A 20,515-nucleotide genomic window follows, 5' to 3' on the forward strand; every position below is an offset into this window, starting at 1 on the left:
GAAAAGATAACCTAGCATTTGAACAAAGATTGGTTTAGAATAGTCAAGGTACTAGGAATGCCTTTTTAGCAACTAAATTTTATGTAATTGTTTTTAATCAAATTAACTCTATTTCCTCACCTAATATAAGTATAAAGACTGTTTCTGGGGACAACAGGAAAATAAGTCTCTTACTCGATTTTGAATATTTTGACATATCAGAATTTAATATTTGATTCTTTAGTCATTCTTCTCTTTCAATATACATAACTAAATTATTTGTATATCATGGTATAATTATTTCAGATGTACAAGAAACCATTTATAAAAATCCATCCATCTAAAAGTACTTTAGGGCTTCCCTGGTGGCGCAGTGGTTGAGAGTCCGCCTGCCGATGCAGGGGACACGGGTTCATGCCCGGGTCCGGGAAGATCCCACATGCCGCGGAGCTGCTGGGCCCGTGAGCCGTGGCCACTGAGCCTGCGCGTCCGGAGCCTGTGCTCCGCAACGGGAGAGGCCACAACAGTGAGAGGTCCGCGTACCGCAAAAAGAAAATAAAAATAAGTAAAAATAGAAATAAAAAATCATAATATAAAGATTTCTACATTGAGAGTATTTCATCAGTCATGGGAACAGAAACAAGCATCAGTGCACTATTCTTCAAATAATTTTAGATATGTAGCCTAATTAGAAGATTGTTAAGGAGTTTACATTTATAATGAGCGCATCCTTGCTCATATCCCTTCCATGTCTTCAGATTTCAAAACTGGACATTACTAGTTTGATTTTTTTTTTCTTTAAGTTTTGCCTTGACTCTGGATTCTGGCAGAGATATACATATAAATGAAAAACAGTCATTGCATTCAGGAATTTTCAGTCCAACAGGGATAAAGACATAAATGCATAGTATAAACAAATAGCTGTAATGTAAGGTAAGATAAGACTATGTGATGCACAATCTTAGGAAATCACAAAAGGAAAAAATCATATCTGGCCAGATGTGATCAGGAGACATTCAGGTCTATGGAAAGGGCATCCTCAAATTAAGATATTATCTGTACTCTCACAATCCTCAATTTAAATGTTCAACAAAGAAATGTTATTTTAGAGAATTAATTGGATGCTTGTTCAATTGATTTTCATCGTGTGCCCTCAGTTATGAAATCTCGACAGGAGAAAGTAAGTTTATGCAAATACACTTCATTTCTTGTTATTTGGTTTTACATAAATAAAGTTATACTTGTCTTACTTACGTTTCATATTTTTGCTATGCTCTGGGTATAGTAGTGAATAATAGTAAGTAAGAAAGAGGCTGTCCCTGCTCTCATGCAGTTTATTATTTACCTCTGAGCACATGGTTCTTAGAAGTGACCTTTTCGGTGTGGCATTTTTAATGCTACAATTTTTAGACGGAACTCTTGGCAAAGGTCATTTCAATTCCTGATGTATTTTTTCATGGTTACTTTTTACATCCTAGTTGTGGTTTTTGCTCAATTTTTCATCTCCAGCAATTTAAGTAATTTTTGCAGTGTTAATTTTTCTGGGTCTGAATTTTGATTGTGACAATTTTTTGTCATTTATGATATCTATGATTCTTACTTCACTTAAGTGAGATAATACCTACAGTGACTGAGATCACTCTTCTATACACTTCAAATTAAGTTGAAAACAGTTCACTAAACACAAATGACTGAGCATGAATTGTAAATACTACTCAACAGGAAGAGAAAGTTACCTACTCAGCAAATTACTATCTTGTGCACATTGGTGCACTGTGTCATGTTGCTAGAGTATCTACTAACTGAAAAGTTAATGGTGTGGATTAGGGTCTGGTAGGATTGAAAGCATTTTTATCTCATATCTTTTTCATTCTTTTTGACAGGTGGTAACCATTAGCTTTCTTAGTCTCTTTATCTCCAACATGTTACTCTTCCGTATTTTAACATCACTAACATAGGTCAGGAACCTTCTTTTTTTTTCAGGGAAAATGGTATAAATTCACAGAATTATTAACTCCCTGTTTAAGCAGCTGGCATCAAAATTACTTGATCCCCCTCCTCCATCAATACTGCTTCATTTGTCATATTCTGCATAGGGATTTGAACATTTTATTCTTGTTTGCCCTTTTGTCTGCTATTTTTATTTTGTGTTACTTTACTATTTACTTAGATTCACCAATTGTTGACATTTTGCCACACTTGATTTATCTGATAGAGGGATGGATGGATGGATGTATGGATAGAGGAAAGAGTAGAAAAAAATACATAGAATAGGATAGGATAAGACATACTTACACACACACAAACATACATTTTAACGAACTGCTTAAAACTAAATAACAGACATGATGATACTTCCCCTCTAAATACTTCAGCATACATCTTGTCCTAAGAACAGATACTCTCCTACATAACCACAATACTATCATCACACCCAAGAAATTTAATATCAGATATGATATTATCTGATACCCATTCCATATTCAGAGTTCTTCAGTTGTCTATAAAAAAGTCTTCTGTGGCTATTTTATTTCTCTGATCCAGGATCAAACCCAGGATTATACATTGCAATTAGTTGTCATGTCTTTTAACCTAGAAAAGTCTCTTTGCTCTTTTTCAATCTTTCATACACATTGACACTTTCAAAGAATCCAGACCAGTTATCTTGTTGAATATCCTGTAATCTGAATTTGTCTGATTGTTTTCTCATTATTAGATTCAGTTTAATATTTATGGTAAATGCAGAGCTTCAAAGTTTATGCTTTTATAGCCTGTTTGTTTTCTTTTAATCACCTGGACTTACTCCTACCTATATATTGCCTTCAAGTCTTCTATTTAACTGCTTGTTATTTAGAGTCCAGAAAACAGATATGCAAGCTTTTCGAGTTACGTTAAAGCAAATAAATAGGTACTTATTGCCTCCCCTGGGAATAAAGTGCATGGGCTTTAGATATACTTTGGTCTTCTAAAAGATTTCAAAATTTGTTCCTGGATCTCCATTGTATTTTATATACATAAAATTATTTAATATGCAAGTTCTAGAAAGGCAATATATAACCATATTCTTACACTTTCTGTATGTATGACACAAGAGACCATTAAAACTGTATTGTATTTACCAGGACAACTGTGGTATAGCCTATTTATAGTCAATAGAGATTTTTCTAAAACAGATTTCCATCTCTTCAAACAATGGCAAAAATAGCTACTGAGGAGTATTTGTTATTTTGGAGATGTTGCAGGTAAGCTTTTTATCAATGTTTTTTATTATACATTTCAGTTCCAATGTTTTCATACCCATATGAACTTAACAAGAATTTTGTTTTTAAATTATACTGTCTTATATAACAACTTTACAATGTACAAGTATTATGTAGTTAATTCAGAAACTGAATTTCTCAGCCTAGCAACATTAATTATATAATATCAGGTGCCCCAATACTGAAAACCCAAATGTCCTTGGTTTAAGATTTGAATTGTGCTTCCCTGGTGGTGCAGTGGTTAAGAATCTGCCTGCCAATGCAGGGGACACGGGTTTGAGCCCTGTTCCGAGAAGATCCCACATGCCGCGAAGCAACTCAGCCCATGCACCACAACTACTGAGCCTGTGCTCTAGAGCCCATGAGCCACAACTACTGAGCCTGCCTGTCACAACTGCTGAAGCCCGTACACTTAGAGCCCATACTTCGCAACAAGAGAAACCACCTCAGTGAGAAGACTGCACACCACAACGAAGAGTAGCCCCCACTCACCACAACTAGAGAAAGCCCGCACGCAGCAACGAAGACCCAATGCAGCCGAAAATAAAAATAAATAAATAAGTAAATACACTAAAAGAAAAAAAAGATTTGAGAATTGATGCTTAATTCCCAGAAATTGTATCTATCTCCGGAAAATTCACAACTTGGGTGAAGTTTATATATTAATCCACTACTTCCCACCCCACACATGCGTGGTTTTGTTGTTGTTGCTGTTTGTGTATTTACCCCTTCTATTGCCCTTTGGGGTTTGTTCCCCCACACGAGTGATTGATGGTGTTGATTTGGGTTTATCTCAGGCATAGAAGTAAGCTGATGTATTCATTCTTGTTAAGGTGTTTAGCATGAATCTTAAAAGACACTTTACCATTTCAAAAAATCATTTTAAAAGATCTAAAACAATTTCAATCATTTAAAACCATTATATGGAAAGAACAATAATGAATTTCTAATAGTGGGATTTCAGGCACTTTAACACTTGAGTGAGAGGAATAATTTTGAGCAGGAAGCCTTCTCAGTATCTTTCATAGCACAGGCAATCTTCTGCTATTTCTTAGAGCAAGTGCAGTTCTGAGATTTCCAGAAGAAAAGTATTCAACCCACTCTTTCCTGTATCCCTTCACTGAACACTCATAATCAACTTAATAATTATAGTATCTATCCCCATGGAGCACCTGTGAGGATTATGTGAGATAATCACCCATGTAAAACATTTAAAACAGAGCCTGTAACATAATATATGCTAAATACATGTTAAGCTAAATTATTAGTATTATTGCCACCATAATGATTATCTTAATAAGTTTAAATTGTCTCAAAAAAAAGTAACATTCCAGAAAGTACTTACATGAAATTTACATGCAAAGTATAACTTTCCCTTCAAAAAAATAAGAATTATTCTAACAATTTGTAGTCCCACTTGCCTTTCCTCTTACAGTATCAATCTTCCATTCCAGCCAAACACATTTAGAGTGTTTCACTTAGGTTCATGCCCTCTTCACTTATGTTCATGCCCTCTTCACTTATGTTCATGCCCAATTCCTATCTACATTATATTTTTGCTCTGCTCTTCAGGTACAACCATCAAAGCTCCAACTTAATGTTAGTTCTCCCATGAAGTCTGTGATCGATCCAGCTATGATATTCTCACCCTCCTCTGAACTTATCTGTTTGTATACATATACTCCATATGCACTTTTTTTAAACATCGTTATTGGAGTATAATTGCTTTACAATGTTGTGTTAGTTTCTGCTGTATAACAAAGTGAATCAGCTATATGTAAACATATATCCCCATATCTCCTCCCACTAGCGTCTCCCTCCCAGCTTCCCTATCCCACCCCTCTAGGTGGGATAAGTTTACAAAGCTCAGTCACAAAGCACCGAGCTGATCTCCCTGTGCTATGCAGCTACTTCCCACTAGCTATCTATTTTACACGTGGCAGTGTATATGTGTCAATGTTACTCTCTAATTTTGTCCCAAATTACTCTTCCCCCTCCCCGTGTCCTCAAGTCCATTCTCAACATCTGTGTCTTTATTCCTGTCCTGGCTCCTAGGTTCATCACAATCATTTTTTTTTTAGATTCCATATATATGTGTTAGCATTTGGTATTTGCTTTTCTCTTTCTGACTCACTTCACTCTGTATGACAGACTCTAGGACCATCCACCTCATTACAAATAACTCAATTTCATTTTTTTTTCTTTTCTTTTTTTCTTTTTGCAGTACACGGGCTTCTAACTGTTGTGGCCTCTCCCGTTGTGGAGCACAGGCTCCAGACGCGCAGGCTCAGCGGCCATGGCTCACGGGCCTAGCCGCTCCGCGGCATGTGGGATCTTCCCGGACCGGGGCACAAACCCGTGTCCCCTGCATCAGTAGGCAGACTCTCAACCACTGCGCCACCAGGGAAGCCCTCAATTTCATTTCTTTTTATGGCTGAGTAATATTCCATTGTATATATGTACCACTTCTTTATCCATTCATCTGTCAATGGACACTTAGTTGCTTCCCTGTCCTGGCTATCATAAACAGAGCTGCAATGAACATTGTGGTACATGACTCTTTTAGAATTATGGTTTTCTCAGTGTATATGCCCAGTAGTGGGATTGCTGGGTCATATGGTAGTTCTATTTTTAGTTACTTAAGGAACCTCCATACTGTTCTCCATAGAGGCTTATCAATTTACATTCCCACCAACAGTGCAAGGAGATTCTCTTTTCTCCACATCCTCTCCACAATTTATTGTTTGTAGATTTTTTGATGGTAGCCATTCTGACGGGTGTGAGGTGATACCGCATTGTAGTTTTGATTTGCATTTCTCTAATGATTAGTGATGTTGAGCATTCTTTCATGTGCTTGTTGACAATCTGTATATCTTCTTTGGAGAAATGTCTATTTAGATCTTCTGCCCCTTTCTGGATTGGGTTGTTTGTTTTTTTGATACTGAGTTGCATGAGCTGCTTGCAAATTTTGAACGTTAATCCTTTGTCAGTTGCTTCATTTGCAAATATTTTCTCCCATTCTGAGAGATGGCTTTTGGTCTTGTTTATGGTTTCCTTTGCTGTGCAAAAGCTTTGAAGTTTCATTAGGTCCCATTTGTTTATTTTTGTTTTTATTTCCATTTCTCTAGGAGGTGGGTCAAAAAGGATCTTGCTGTCATTTATGTCATAGAGTGTTCTGCCTATGTTTTCCTCTAAAAGTTTTAGAGTGTCTGCCTTTACATTAAGTCTTTAATCCATTTTGAGTTTATTTTTGTGTATGGTGTTAGGGAGTGTTTTAATTTCATTCTTTTACATGTAGCTGTCCAGTTTTCCCAGAACCACTTATTGAAGAGGCTGTCTTTTCTCCACTGTATATTCTTGCCTCCTTAATCAAAGATAAGGTGACCATATGTGCGTGGGTTTATCTCTGGACTTTCTATGCTGTTCCATTGATCTATATTTCTGTTTTTGTGCCACTACCATACTGTCTTGATTACAGTAGCTTTGTAGTATAGTATGAAGTCAGGGAGCCTGATTCCTCCAGCTCCGTTTTTCTTTCTCAAGATTGCTTTGGCTATTCGGGGTCTTTTGTGTTTCCATACAAATTGAGAAATGTTTTGTTCTAGTTCTGTGAAAAGTGCCATTCATAGTTTGATAGGGATTGCATTGAATCTGTAGATTACTTTGGGTAGTATAGTCATTTTCACAATGTTGGCTCTTCCAATCCAAGAACATGGTATATATCTCCATGTGTTTGTATCATCTTTAATTTCTTTCATCAGTGTCTTATAGTTTTCTGCATACAGGTCTTTTGTCTCCTTAGGTAGGTTTATTCCTAGGTATTTTATTCTTTCTGTTGAAATAGTAAATGGGAGTGTTTCCATAATTTCTCTTTCAGATTTTTCATACTTAGTGCATAGGAATGCAAGAGATTTCTGTGCATTAATTTTCTATCCTGCTACTTTAACAAATTCACTAATTAGCTCTAGTACTTTTCTGCTAGCATCGTTAGGATTCTCTATGTGTAATATCATGTCATCTGCGAACAGTGACAGCTTTACTTCCTCTTTTCTAATTTGGATTCTTTTTATTTCTTTTTTTTCTCTGATTGCTGTGGCTAAAACTTCCAAAAACTATGTTGAATAATAATGGTGAGAATGGACAACCTGGTCTTGGTCCTGATCTTAGTGGAAATGGTTTCAGTTTTTCACCATTGAGAATGATGTTGGCTGTGTGTCTGTCATATATGGCCTTTATTATGTAGACATAAGTTCCCTCTATGCCTACTTCCAGTAGAGTTTTTATTATACATGGGTGTTGAATTTTGTCAAAAGCTTTTTCTGTATCTATTGACATGATCACATGATCCTTCATTTTGTTAATATGGTTTATCACATTGATTGATTTGCGCATATTGAAGAATCCTTGCATTCCTGGGATAAACCCCAGTTGATCATGGTGTATGATCCTTTTAATGTGCCATTGGATTCTGTTTGCTAGTATTGTGTTGAGGATTTTTGCATCTATGTTCATCAGTGATATTGGCCTGTAGTTTTCTTTCTTTGTGACATCTTTGTCTGATTTTGGTATCAGGGTGATGGTGGCCTCGTAGAATGAATTTGGGAGTGTTCCTCCCTCCGTTATATTTTGGAAGAGTTTGAGAAGGATAGGTGTTAGCTCTTTTCTAAATGTTTGATAGAATTCGCCTGTGAAGCCATCTGGTCCTGGGCTTTTGTTTTCTGGAAGATTTTTAATCACAGTCTCAATTTCAGTGCTTGTGATTGGTCTGTTCATATTTTCCCTTTCTTCCTGGTTCAGTCTCAGAAGGTTGTGCTTTTCTAAGAATTTGTCCATTTCTTCCAGGTTGTCCATTTTATTGTCATAGAGTTGCTTGTAGTAATCTCTCATGATCCTTTGTATTTCTGCAGTGTCAGTTGTAACTTCTCCTTTTTCATTTCTAACTCTATTGATTTGAATATTTCTGTTTTTTTCTTGATGAGTCTGGCTAATGGTTTACCAACATTGTTTATCTTCTCAATGAACCAGGTTTTAGTTTTATTGATCTTTGCTATTTTTTCCTTCATTTCTTTTTCGTTTATTTATTATCTGATATTTATGATTTCTTTCCTTCTGCTAAATTTGCAGTTTTTTTGTTCTTCTTTCCCTAATTGCTTTAGGTGTAAGGTTATGTTGTTTATTTGAGATGTTTCTTGTTTCTTGAGGTAGGATTGTATTGCTATAAATTTCCCTCTTAGTACTGCTTTTGCTGCATCCCACAGGTTTTGGGTCATCGTGTTTTCACTGTCATTTGTTTCTAGGTATTTTTTGATTTCCTCTTTGATTTCTTCAATGATCTCTTGGTTATTAAGTAGTGTATTGTTTAGCCTCCATGTGTTTGTATTTTTTTTTTACAGATTTTTACCTTTAATTGATATCTAGTCTCATAGCATATGGTAAGAAAAGTTACTTGATATGATTTCAATTTTCTTAAATTTTCCAAGGCTTGATTTGTGACCCAAGTTATGGTCTATCCCAGAGAATGTCCATGAGCACTTGAAAAGAAAGTGTATTCTGGTTTTTTGGATGGAATGTCCTATAAATATCAATTAAGTCCATCTGGTTTAATGTGTCATTTAAAGTTTGTGTTTCCTTATTTATTTTCATTTTGGTTGATCTGTCCACTGGTGAAAGGGGGTGTTAAAGTCCCCTACTATGATTGTGTTACTGTCAATTTCCTCTTTTATGGCTGTTAGCATTTGCCTTATGTATTGAGGTGCTCCTATGTTGGGTGCATAAATATTTACAACTGTTTTATCTTCTTCTTGGATTGATCCCTTGATCATTATGTAGTGTCCTTCTTTGTCTCTTGTAATAGTCTTTATTTTAAAGTGTATTTTGTCTGATATGAGAATTGCTACTCCAGTTTTCTTTTGATTTCCATTTGCATGGAATATCTTTTTCCATCCCCTCACTTTCAGTCTGTATGTGTCCCTAGCTCTGAAGTGGGTCTCTTGTAGACAGCATATGTATGGGTCTTGTTTTTGTATTCATTCAGCCAGTCTATCTCTTTTGGTTGGAGCATGTAATCCATTTACATTCAAGGTAATCATTGATATGTATGTTCCTATTACCATTTTCTTAATTGTTTGGGGTTGTTGTTGTGGGTCTTTTCCTTCTCTTGTGTTTCCTGCCTAAAGAAGTTCCTTTAGCATTTGTTGTAAAGCTGGTTTGGTGGTGCCTAATTCTCTTAACTTTTGCTTATCTGTAAAGGTTTCAATTTCTCCATTGAATCTGAATGAGATCCTTGCTGGGTAGAGTAATCTTGCTTGTAGGTTTTCCCCCTTCATCACTTTAAATATGTCCTGCCACTCCTTTCTGGCTTGCAGAGTTTCTGCTGAAAAATCAGCTGTTAACCTTATGGGGATTCCCTTGTATGTTATTTGTTGTTTTTCCCTTGCTGCTTTTAATATTTTTTCTTTGTATTTAATTTTTGATAGTTTGATTACTATGTGTCTTGGCATGTTTCTCTTTGGGTTTATCCTGTATAGGACTCTCTGCGCTTCCTGGACTTGACTGATTATTTCCTTTCCCATGTTAGGGAAGTTTTCGACTATAATCTCTTCAAATATGTTCTCAGACCCTTTCTTTTTCTCCTCTTCTCCTGGGACCCCTGTAATTCGAATGTTGGTGCGTTTAATGTTGTCCCAGAAGTCTCTGAGAGTGTCCTCAATTTTCATTCTTTTTTCTTTATTCTGCTCCCTGACAGTTATTTCTACCATTTTTTCTTCCAGGTCACTTATCCGTTCTTCTGCCTCTGTTATTCTGCTATTGATTCCTTCTAGAGTATTTTTAATTTCAGTAATTGTGTTGTTCATCACTGTTTGTTTGTTCTTTAGTTCTCCTAGATCCTTGTTAAATTTTTCTTTTATTTTCTCTATTCTGTTTCTGAGATTTTGGATCATCTTTACTATCATTACTCTGAATTCTTTTTCAGGTAGGTTGCTTCTTTCATCTTCATTTATTTGGTACTGTAGGTTTTTACCTTGCTCCTTCATCTGTAACATATTTTTTGTTGTTTCTTTTGTTTTGTTTTGTTTTGTTTTGATGGGTGGTGCTGTATTCCTTTCTTACTGTTTGTTTGGCCTGTGACGTCTAGCACTGGAGTTTGCAGGCAGTTGGATAGAGCCAGGTCTTGGTGCTGAGTTGAGGACCTCCGGGAGGCCTCACTCTGATTGATATTCTCTGGGGTCTGAGGTTCTGTTAGTCCAGCAGTTTGGACTTGGAGTTCCCACCACAGGAGTTCGGGCTCGACCTCCGGCCTGGGAACTAAGATCCCTCAAGCTTTGTGGAGCAGTAAAAGAAAAAAAAAAGAAAGAAAGAAAGAAAAAAAAAAAGGAGCAGTACAATATCAAAGAATAAAAAACAAAATAAATTTAGAAAGATAAAAAATATATTAGGAGAAATTAAACTATAATTGAAACAACCAGTCACTGGGGGTTCCTCCCATCCCCTTAGGTGTCCATGGTCCCCCATCGGTGCCTGGTAGGTTCCCTAGTTGTGAGAAGACGTGAATTCTGCATCCTCCTGGTATGCCATCTTGACTCTGCCCTCTCCGTATGCACTTTTGTTAGTTGTCTTTATATGTGAATAATCTTCTTTAGAACTATAATCTGAGAGGCTATTTTTCACTTATCTGCCTACTTCACAGAAACTTGCACATACTAAATACTTGAAAATATTGGTTGAGAGTTTATGATTTTTTATACATGGGCTTTGAATATATAAATTATCCACATTTTTCAGACTGCAATAAAATGCAGAGATTTATTTGAAACTGAAACTTTTTTTTAATATTCTGACCATTTTATACTCCATAAAAGTACAACTGTTTCTAGAGTTCTTCCAAAGCCCTTTACTGAGTGTTAATATTTAATCAATTAATATTCTTTGTGACAACTGAATATTGTTGAGATATAATTAGAAGAAAGGAAACTCACACTTACTGGGTTCCTATCCTTGAAAAGCACTATGCCAAATGGTGTCACGCATATTCTTCTGTTTAATCTTCTCAGCTAAAGACATCAAGTAATTTTCTCAAGTCTCAGAACTCTTCAGTGGCGAACTAGGGTTTACAGTTTCCCATCTTCCCCCCAAAATCTGTTCCTTTTACAATTTTTATTTCAATTAATGACACCATCGTATACCAAATTTCCCAGAGAGAAATTTGTATCTCATCCAGGCTTCTTATTCTCCCTTACCCCTAGTCAATAAATCCTGTTAATAATAAAGTGCAACTCAAATCCATTCACTCCTCTCCATTTCTACTGATAGTATCTTAGTTTAAGAATTCATCATGTCTCATCTAGACCATTTCAACAGCCTCCCTGTTTGCTCGCTCCACTGCCTCTTTCACACCACCGCCAGAGTAATCTTTTTAAAGCACAAATGTGAACATATCACTCTCTCTCTTAAAACCCAACCTCAGTAGTTACACATCACCTAAAAGATAAAATTATATCTCCAGAGAACTACATTCAAGACCTTTTCACCCTCATCTCCAGTTGCTCCACAGCTCATAATTTACACACTCTTGAATAACAGGCAGGTCTCCCTGGAACTTCTTGCAGCTTCCAAGGCCCACACTGCTCCCACTGCCTCACAGGACTTGCTCGTAAATGTCTCTCTCCTACTCTTCTTTAAGACTTGACTTTAGTGTCATCCCCTTTAGATGGGCTTATTCAGCCCAAATTTTGTCCCATCCAAAATTTAGAATTTCTTCTTTTTGGCAAACCATAGCAGCCTGATTTTTTTTTTCTTTTTTTCTTTTTGTAAAACCTATGATATTTGTCTCTTTTTATTTGTTGAACAGATATTACCTGAGTTCTTACCATGTGCCAGGCTGGGACTAGAAAGAGGAAAACACTTTCCTTTCCTGAAGTAGTGTGCATTATAATAGAGACAAAATGCAAACAATATAGGATAATAGGGTTACTGCAGGGCATCCTCAAGACACCCACCATGATTTTTCAATGTAAAAACTAGGAATCTTAGAAGCAGAATTTTTAGTTTGGAAAATTGTATTTACTTTTTTAAATAAAATAAATTTAATGAATTTTTAACAGTTACCTTCCCAAGCAACTTCTTTAGCCCAATATGTTGTTAAACTATTCCTAGGGTATTATATCGGCTCCAAGTGTCTCCTGTAGAAAACGAAATTATTAAGTTTTGACCATTTACACAGCAGATTATGATTTTAAAAAGCACCTCTTAAGCAAATCTTACCAAAGAGTAAAGATTATGGACTATTATGATTAGTATGATGCCTTATGTAAAGTGGTAGTCACTATGTTGAGACTGATGTATATGTAGCATTTGAGAAATTGAATTGTGAGTTTAGTTTTATTAAAGTCTGTATTTTGTAAGGAGATCCACCTTACAGATTTTACCTTAAAGTCTATGAATACTACAGTTAAAGAATATTCTGAAATTATGTTACAGAACAGCCAGCCAAGGACCAATCCATCCTGATGTTGGATCCGGATCACAGAGAAAACACTGATGAAGTATAACAGTAACATCATTATTTTTGAGAATCTCCTGTAAATATATCATATATTTATGCATTTGTTAATTATTAAAACACTATAACCATAAAATAAAGGTAAATCATAACATGGGCAATGTAGATAAATTGACTAGTTTACATTAATGCTACAAATTATACTTTGTTATGTTTTTATTGATAAATACATTTTTAATAAATGAAAATACTTCATTGTTTTTAATGAGTATGCTACTGGAAATAAAGTCATTGTATTTAAAAATAAAATAAGGCATTTTATTATTCAAATTATGTATTAGCTATAGTACTGAAGCTTGTTTTTCTGAAATTCCTAATAAATTCTACAGAATTTTTGTACAGCAGTGTAAAAAGTTTATGATTAATAATTCCTCTCATAAATAGTAATGCTATTTATTTAAGACTTTGAAGGATCTCTGTACTCAGAGATGTTACCAAGGGGTCTTGTTCTCAATTATGCAGGTTCAGAAATTAAAGTTATCACTTTATCCAGGGCTGATGGGTCTCTAAAAAACTGACTTTACTAGCAAAGCTCACAAGGTAAATGGTAAATATAAAAAATAAACTGCAATCTCAACTGGATTACTTGAATTGCCTGATCGGTATGTTCTTTTCCCAATAAGAATGTCTGCTGGAGAAACCAGATATATATTAGAAGTTTGTTTTTTTCAGTATAGAAACAAAGCCAAAAGTTGTATGATCATAAAAATTTTTTTTCATAGAATTATGACAGTCTCATACATCCTTTTATTTTCCATCAACTATTTCTACTTCATGTTCTCATCACCTCTCATCTGGACTATCTCAAGATGAATTTCTTACCTCTGGCACCAATAAGGCTGCTAGAATGGCATTTCTAAAGTGTGAGTGAAATGACCAGAACGAAAATTATATCAATCCAATCTTAAATGTTTTTAGAGCTTCCTCTCTGGCTACTAGAGAAAATTTACACTCCTGAGTGTGGCATGTAAGGCTCTTCATATTATGAGTCCTCCCTCCTTACCTACATCATCTTTAACACCTTTCTCACCACACCACTTATTCCAATATACTGAACTCTTTATAGACTCCCAAATACAACCTGCTATTTCATGCCTCTCTGCTTGTACATATACTACTATCTTGGAATGCCTTCCCTTTCACTCTACTTACATCTGCCTAATAAAATTTAATTCATTCTTTTAAATTCTGTTTAGGTTGAATTTTCTCCAGTTTTTCCTAATAATCATCTCTACTGCCTCCTATATAAATTAGGTACTTTGTACCCCAAACTGTAATTATTTGTGTGTATAAATGTCTCCTTCTAAATCAAGAGCTCCTGGAAACTAGATTGTCATTCGTTTGTGCCCTTAGGAATTAAAATAGGGTACATAGTGGCAGATCAAAATAACAAATAAAGGAAAAAATATTCAATTGTTCAACTTATCGAGCCCCTACTATGTGCTAGGTACTGCTCTGTGTGTTAGAGATACAATAAAAGACAAAACTTATTATTTGCCATTATAGAACTTAAATTTTAGTGAGGATTACAGATTTTAAAACATAAAACTATAACATCAGATAGTTATACAGTATACCAAATGAAAACCAGAGCATGGTAAGGGACAGAGAATGATGGGAGTACTATTTTAGAGACAGAGGTAGAGTGCTCAGAGAAGGGGTCTGAGAAGGTGACATTTGAGCAAATATCTGAGTGAGTAGGAGAGCTAACCTTGGTGGTAGTAGAATAGAATTCTACATAGAGGGGACCTTCCACAAGAGTGTGCTTAACATATTTAAGGAATAGAAAGGCTAGCATGGCTACTGAGCGGCGAGCAAGGCAGAATTGCTGGGAAATAATGTAAGAGAGGTAGCCACAGGCAGGACCATCTAGGGCTTGTAGGCCATGGGATTTCAGTCTAGATTTATGTGAATGAATCCTTTGCAGGGTTTAGGGTAAGGGAGGAACATGATCCTTTTAAAGGATCACCCCGGTGTCTGGAACATATATTTAGGAGAGGGAAGAAGGTAGCAAGTATTTAAGGAGGGGAGCAATTAAAGAAGTTTTGCAATAGCCTAAGTGAGAGACGTTTATGGCTTGGATCAGGTTAACAATGGTGGCAGTAATAAGCGGTCAGATAAAGAATATATTTTGAAATATTTTATGATGGAATGGATGTGAAATAAAGAAAAGGAGCAATCAAGGATGATTCCAATGTTTTTGGGCCTGAGTACCTGTGTGAATGATGGAACCATTTCCTGAGATGAAGAATACAGAAGGAGAAGCAGGTTTTGGCTGAAAATCCATTTTTAGGTTTAAGATGCTTATTATCTATCCAAGTGGTGATACTAAATAGGCAGTTAAATACACAAGTCTGGAATTTGGGTGTGTGGCCCTGAGTCAACATGTAATTTGGGAATTGCCAGTGTGCAGATGATATTTACAGCCGTGAAATTAGTTGAAATCACCTGCAGAGAGAATGTAGCTAGAGAAGAGATCTGAGCAGAGAAGAAAGAAATTGTCTCAAGAAGGAGGGAGGAATCAACTGGGTCAAAGCTGGTAATAAGTTTGGGTTAAATTAAGACTGAAAAACTCCCACTGGATTTGGCTACCTGGAGGTCACTGGTGTTTTTTTTTTTTTTTTTTTTTTTGCGGTACGCGGGCCTCTCACTTCTGTGGCCTCTCCCATTGCGGAGCACAGGCTCTGGACGCGCAGGCTCAGCGGCCATGGCTCATGGGCCCAGCCGCTCCGCAGCATGTGGGATCTTCCCAGACCGGGGCACGAACCCGTGTACCCTGCATCAGCAGGCGGACTGTCAACCACTGCGCCACCAGGGAAGCCCCTCACTGGTGGTTTTGACAAAAATGATTCAGCAGAGTTTTGGAACAAAAATCTAATTGGAATGGGTTCAAGAGGGAGTAAAAAAAAAAAAAAAAAAAGATAATAAGGTATTACCAGAAATTTTATAGGAATAAACTTAAAAGTTAGGCAAAATGGAACTGGTTAGCAGAATTATGGTCCCCCAAGATGTTCACATCCTCCTCTTCAGGACACGTGAAGATATGACCTTAGATGGCAAAAGGAACTTTGCAGATATGACTAAGTTAAGGATATTAAGATGGGGATGTTATCCTGGGTTATCTGGGTGGATTCAGTGTAATCATAAGGGTCCAGATAAGTAAAAGAGGAAGGCAGGAGGGTCAGTGTTAAAGTCAGAGAGAGATATGCATATTATGCTAAACTGCAGGTTTTGAAGATGGAGGAGGGGACCACACCCTTAGGGATACAGGTGGCCTCTAAAAGCAAGAAAAGGTAAGGAAACAAATTCTGCCCTAGAGCCTACAGAAGTAACAGTCCTATCAACACCTTGATTCTAGCCCACAGAAACCCATTTTAGATTTCTGATCTTTAAGTAACAAAATTATATTGTCTTAAGACACTAAGTTTGTGGTATTTTGCTACATCACAATAGGAAACTAATACACCATTTTACATAACATAGTCCTGGGTTATGGGGATTAGAATGTGACTTTTCTTTTTTTTTTTTTTTTTTTTTTTTGGCGGTACGCGGGCCTCTCACTGTTGTGGCCTCTGCCGTTGCGGAGCACAGGCTCCGGACACGCAGGCTCAGCGGCCATGGCTCACGGGCCCAGCCGCTCCGCGGCATGTGGGATCTTCCCACACCGGGGCACGAACCCGTGTCCCCTGCATCGGCAGGCGGACTCTCAACCACTGCGCCACCAGGGAAGCCCAGAATGTGACTGTTTTTGGTGAACCATTATTCTGTTACCATAATCCAGAGACAGTTAAACCCACCCAAGGTCATGACCAACTGAAAGAAGAAGCATTTTGTACCATCTTATTTGGGGTGTATAAGAGCAGAATTTAGGAAGGCAAGAGTAAATTTAGAGCTTAGATTTTAAAAAATAGAAAGTTGTATGCCTCTACTAGTAAATATTTTGGGACTTTTTTTTATGCCATCAATACAATTTTGTGAATTTTGATGTCATTTATTAAATGACATTCCTCTCGGTCCCAGTAATGTATGGAGGTCGAGGGAAAGGGCTCTGGCCTTCCCAGTGTCACATCTTCGGCATGGAAGGCTTCCATTCCATAGGTCCTAACCTCAAGTGCCCAGACACTGGGCTCCAAGGAGCAGGGCAAAACCAGGGTTCAGCAGGCTCCTTCCTGGGGTACTCACGCCTTCTTTGATTTCAGGTCTGTGGAGCTGCCCTAGGAGCCAGAGTTGTGGTATCCCCTCCTCTTCCACATTGCATTGCAAACTATAAAGGCTGTTCTACAGTAAATAAATAAATAAACAAACAAATAAATAAATAATGATATTCCAATGGGGTAAGCAGGCCAAATGGGTGTGCCATGATGTTTGTGAAGTATTCCAAACATCTCAAATGAAAATTTGTGGGTTTTTTTAAAGACAAAGATTTATATTTATATGCTACTGTAGATGTATTCAACAGCATCCTACATGCCAAACCAGCTCCACATTTAATAATCCCTAACTTTAATTCCTTTCATTTGTGCATCAAAGAATGCCTCTACAAACAAGGATAGTTAAAAATAGTTAAAATCCAAAGTCAGCCTAGGCCAAAACAGCCTCACTAGTAAGCTGGTAAAGCAGGATAAAATTTGTACTTTACTAATACATTATGACATTGTCCACTACTAGAATCACTGTGCAATATTGGCCATAACTCCCCCAAAAATAAATGTTAGAATTTTAGATCCAGAGGGGGTTCATTAAAAGTGAGAAAAGTAGAAAGACAAAGAGTAGAGGTTCCTTTTGAATTAAAGTGAAAGACAATAGCATTTTGCATGCTACAAAAGTGAAGACTAAGTGAGAATGTGATAGTATATATATTTTTAAATAATGTAAGAAAGAAAAATGCCTTATCACACTGAGTTTTAAGTTTTAGGGAAAAAGGATTCTCTTTCGAATTGAGAAAGTAAATTTAGAAGCATCAAAGAAAGCATCACTTTCCTCAATGAATAAACTAATAAAACTCACTACAAGATATGGTAATCTCTTAGGCAAAGGATATCAAAAAAATCAGAAGAGGGACTTCTGGGCTTCCCTGGTGGCACAGTGGTTAAGAATCCACCTGCCAATGCAAAGGACACGGGTTTGAGCCCTGGTCCAGGAAGATCCCACATGCCATGGAGCAACTAAGCCTGTGTGCCACAACTACTGAGCCTGTATGCTGCAACTACTGAAGCCCACAGGCCTAGAGCCCGTGCTCCACAACAAGAGAAGCCACCATGATGAGAAGCCCATGCACCGCATCGAAGAGCAGCCCGCTCACCGCAACTAGAGAAAGCCCGCGTGCAGCAACAAAGACCCAACACAGCCAAATAATTTTTAAATAACTAAATTAATTAATTAATTAAAGAAATAGAAAAAAAATTATAAAAAGAAAAAAGAGGGACTTCCTTAGTGGTGCAGTGGTTAAGAATCCGCCTGCCAGTGCAGGGGACACAGTTGGGATCCCTGGTCCAGGAAGATCCCACATGCTGTGGAGCAACTAAGCCTGTGCACCACAACTACTGAGCCTGTGCATTAGAGCCCACAAGCCACAACTACTGATCCTGCATGCTGTAACTACTGAAGCCTGCGTGTCTAGAGCCCATGCTCCACAACAAGAGAAGCCACCGCAATGAGAAGCCTACACACCGCAACAAAGAGTAGCCCCTGCTCGCCACAACTAGAGAAAGACTGCATGCAGCAAAGAAGACCCAATGCAGCCAAATAAATAAATAAATTTAAATAAATAAAGGGATTTGAAAAAAATAATCAAAAGAAAATTTAGACCCACTTGTAGGAGGCAGAGCTTCTAATAACTGATAAGAGAAATTTAGACAGGTTTATCTAAAATCACTGTCAGAGAGGATCACTTGCTTACAACAGCATGGAAACACATTTGGATATTTGAACTGTCCAAGCATGAGTCTGGAAATATTTTAAGCAAATGTTTTAATTAAAATATAACACATATATAAAGGGGAAACAAATCATGTATATATCATATATATCTTGATAAAATTTTATGAAGTAACCACCTAGATTAAGATATGGAACATTACTAGCACCCCAGAAGTATTACACATTACCCCTCAAAAATAATTGCTATTCTGACTTCTGTCACCAGAGATTTAATTAGTCCATTTTGGGCATTTATATAAATAAAATCATACTGAAGTATATATATGTAATATTAAAATAAAATTGGCATCAAAGAGGATTACCATAACCTCATTTTAAATCCATGTTGGCAAAGCACATGAAGAGATGCTCAACATCACTAATTATTAGAGAAATGCAAATCAAAACTACAATGAGGTATCACCTCACACTGGTCAGAATGGCCATCATCAAAAAATCTACAAACAATAAATGCTGGAGAGAGTTTGGAGAAAATGGGACCCTCCTACACTGTTGGTGAGAATGTAAATTGGTACAGCCATTATGGAGAACAGTATGGAGGTTCCTTAAAAAACTAAAAATAGAACTACCAAATGATCCAGCAATCCCATTCCTGGAGAAAATCATAATTCAAAAAGATACATGCTTGACCACCTAGAGGGGTGGGGTAGGGAGGGTGGGAGGGAGATACAAGAGGGAGGAGATATGGGGATACATGTATATGTATAGCTGATTCACTTTGTTATAAAGCAGAAACTAACACACCATTGTAAAGCAATTATACTACAATAAAGATATTTAAAATATATATATATATACATGTACCCCAATGTTCATTTCAACACTACTTACAATAGCCAGGACATAAAAGCAACCTTAATGTCCATCAACAGAAGAATAGATAAAGAAGATGTGGTGTATATATATATATATATACATATATATATATACACATATACACACACACACACACACACACACACACACACACACACAAAATGGAATATTACTCAGCCATAAAAAAGAATGAAAATGCTATTTGCAGCAACATGGATGGACCTAGAGATTGTCATACTGAGCAAAGTTAAGTCAGACAGAGAAAGACAAATATATGATATCACTTATATGTGGAATCTAAAAAAAATGGTACAAATGAACTTATTTACAAAACAGAAATAGAGTCACAGATGTAGAAGCAATCTTGTGGTTACCAGAGGGGAAAGCGGGGGAGGGATAAATTGGGAGATTGGGATTGACATATACATGCTATTATATATAAAATAGATAACTAATAAGGAACTACTGTATAGCACAGGGAACTCTACTCAATACTCTGTGATGACCTATATGGGAAAAGAATCTAAAAAAGAATGATATATGTATATGTATAACTGATTCGCTTTGCTATACAGCAGAAACTAACACAACATTATAAATCAACTATACTCCAGTAAAAATTTTAAAAATAGATAAATCACATTGGCAATAAAATACACCAACACCACTCAATTCAAGAAACATAGAGGTAAATTTTTGTTTCTAATAAGAACAAAACCTCATTAGTTTGAGTCAGAATGGCAATGCCTGTGTTCCTACAAATGTTGATGCTTTTAGAGAAAACTACATTGTATACATATATAAATACACACACACTTGCATATATTTTAATAGCTTGTAACATGTACCAGATTTTCTCAATTTCATGTAATTTTATCCTTTTCAATTAAAAAAATTCTTTAAATGTGTAACTAAATATGACAGTTTTTATATCTCTATAAATATTTTATATAAAAATTCC

The 20,515-nt window shown here is 36.5% G+C and overlaps 1 protein-coding gene and 1 non-coding gene across 6 annotated transcripts in view; both read left to right on the top strand.

Annotated features, from left to right (window-relative positions):
* CEP126 (centrosomal protein 126) overlaps window positions 1-13,137 on the top strand; it is a 116,953-nt gene extending 103,816 nt beyond the window's left edge. For 3 of the 5 annotated variants that reach the window (XM_060303951.1, XM_060303953.1, XM_060303955.1), the window contains 2 exons: window positions 3,153-3,221; window positions 12,717-13,137. In XM_060303951.1, coding sequence (XP_060159934.1) covers window positions 3,153-3,221; window positions 12,717-12,777 — 130 coding nt within the window. In that variant the 3' untranslated portion in view covers window positions 12,778-13,137. The remainder of the gene's footprint in view (window positions 1-3,152; window positions 3,222-12,716) is intronic. The other 2 variants (XM_060303958.1, XM_060303959.1) reach the window with 1 other exon arrangement.
* A 3,667-nt stretch (window positions 13,138-16,804) lies between these two features.
* On the top strand, window positions 16,805-16,923 carry LOC115867560 (small nucleolar RNA SNORA57). The gene has a single exon (XR_004045190.1). It is a non-coding gene; the product is annotated as a small nucleolar RNA SNORA57 (small nucleolar RNA).
* Window positions 16,924-20,515: the final 3,592 nt, after the last annotated feature.

The sequence above is a fragment of the Globicephala melas genome, chromosome 8 (assembly GCF_963455315.2).
Source record: "Globicephala melas chromosome 8, mGloMel1.2, whole genome shotgun sequence".
NCBI lineage: Eukaryota > Metazoa > Chordata > Mammalia > Artiodactyla > Delphinidae > Globicephala > Globicephala melas.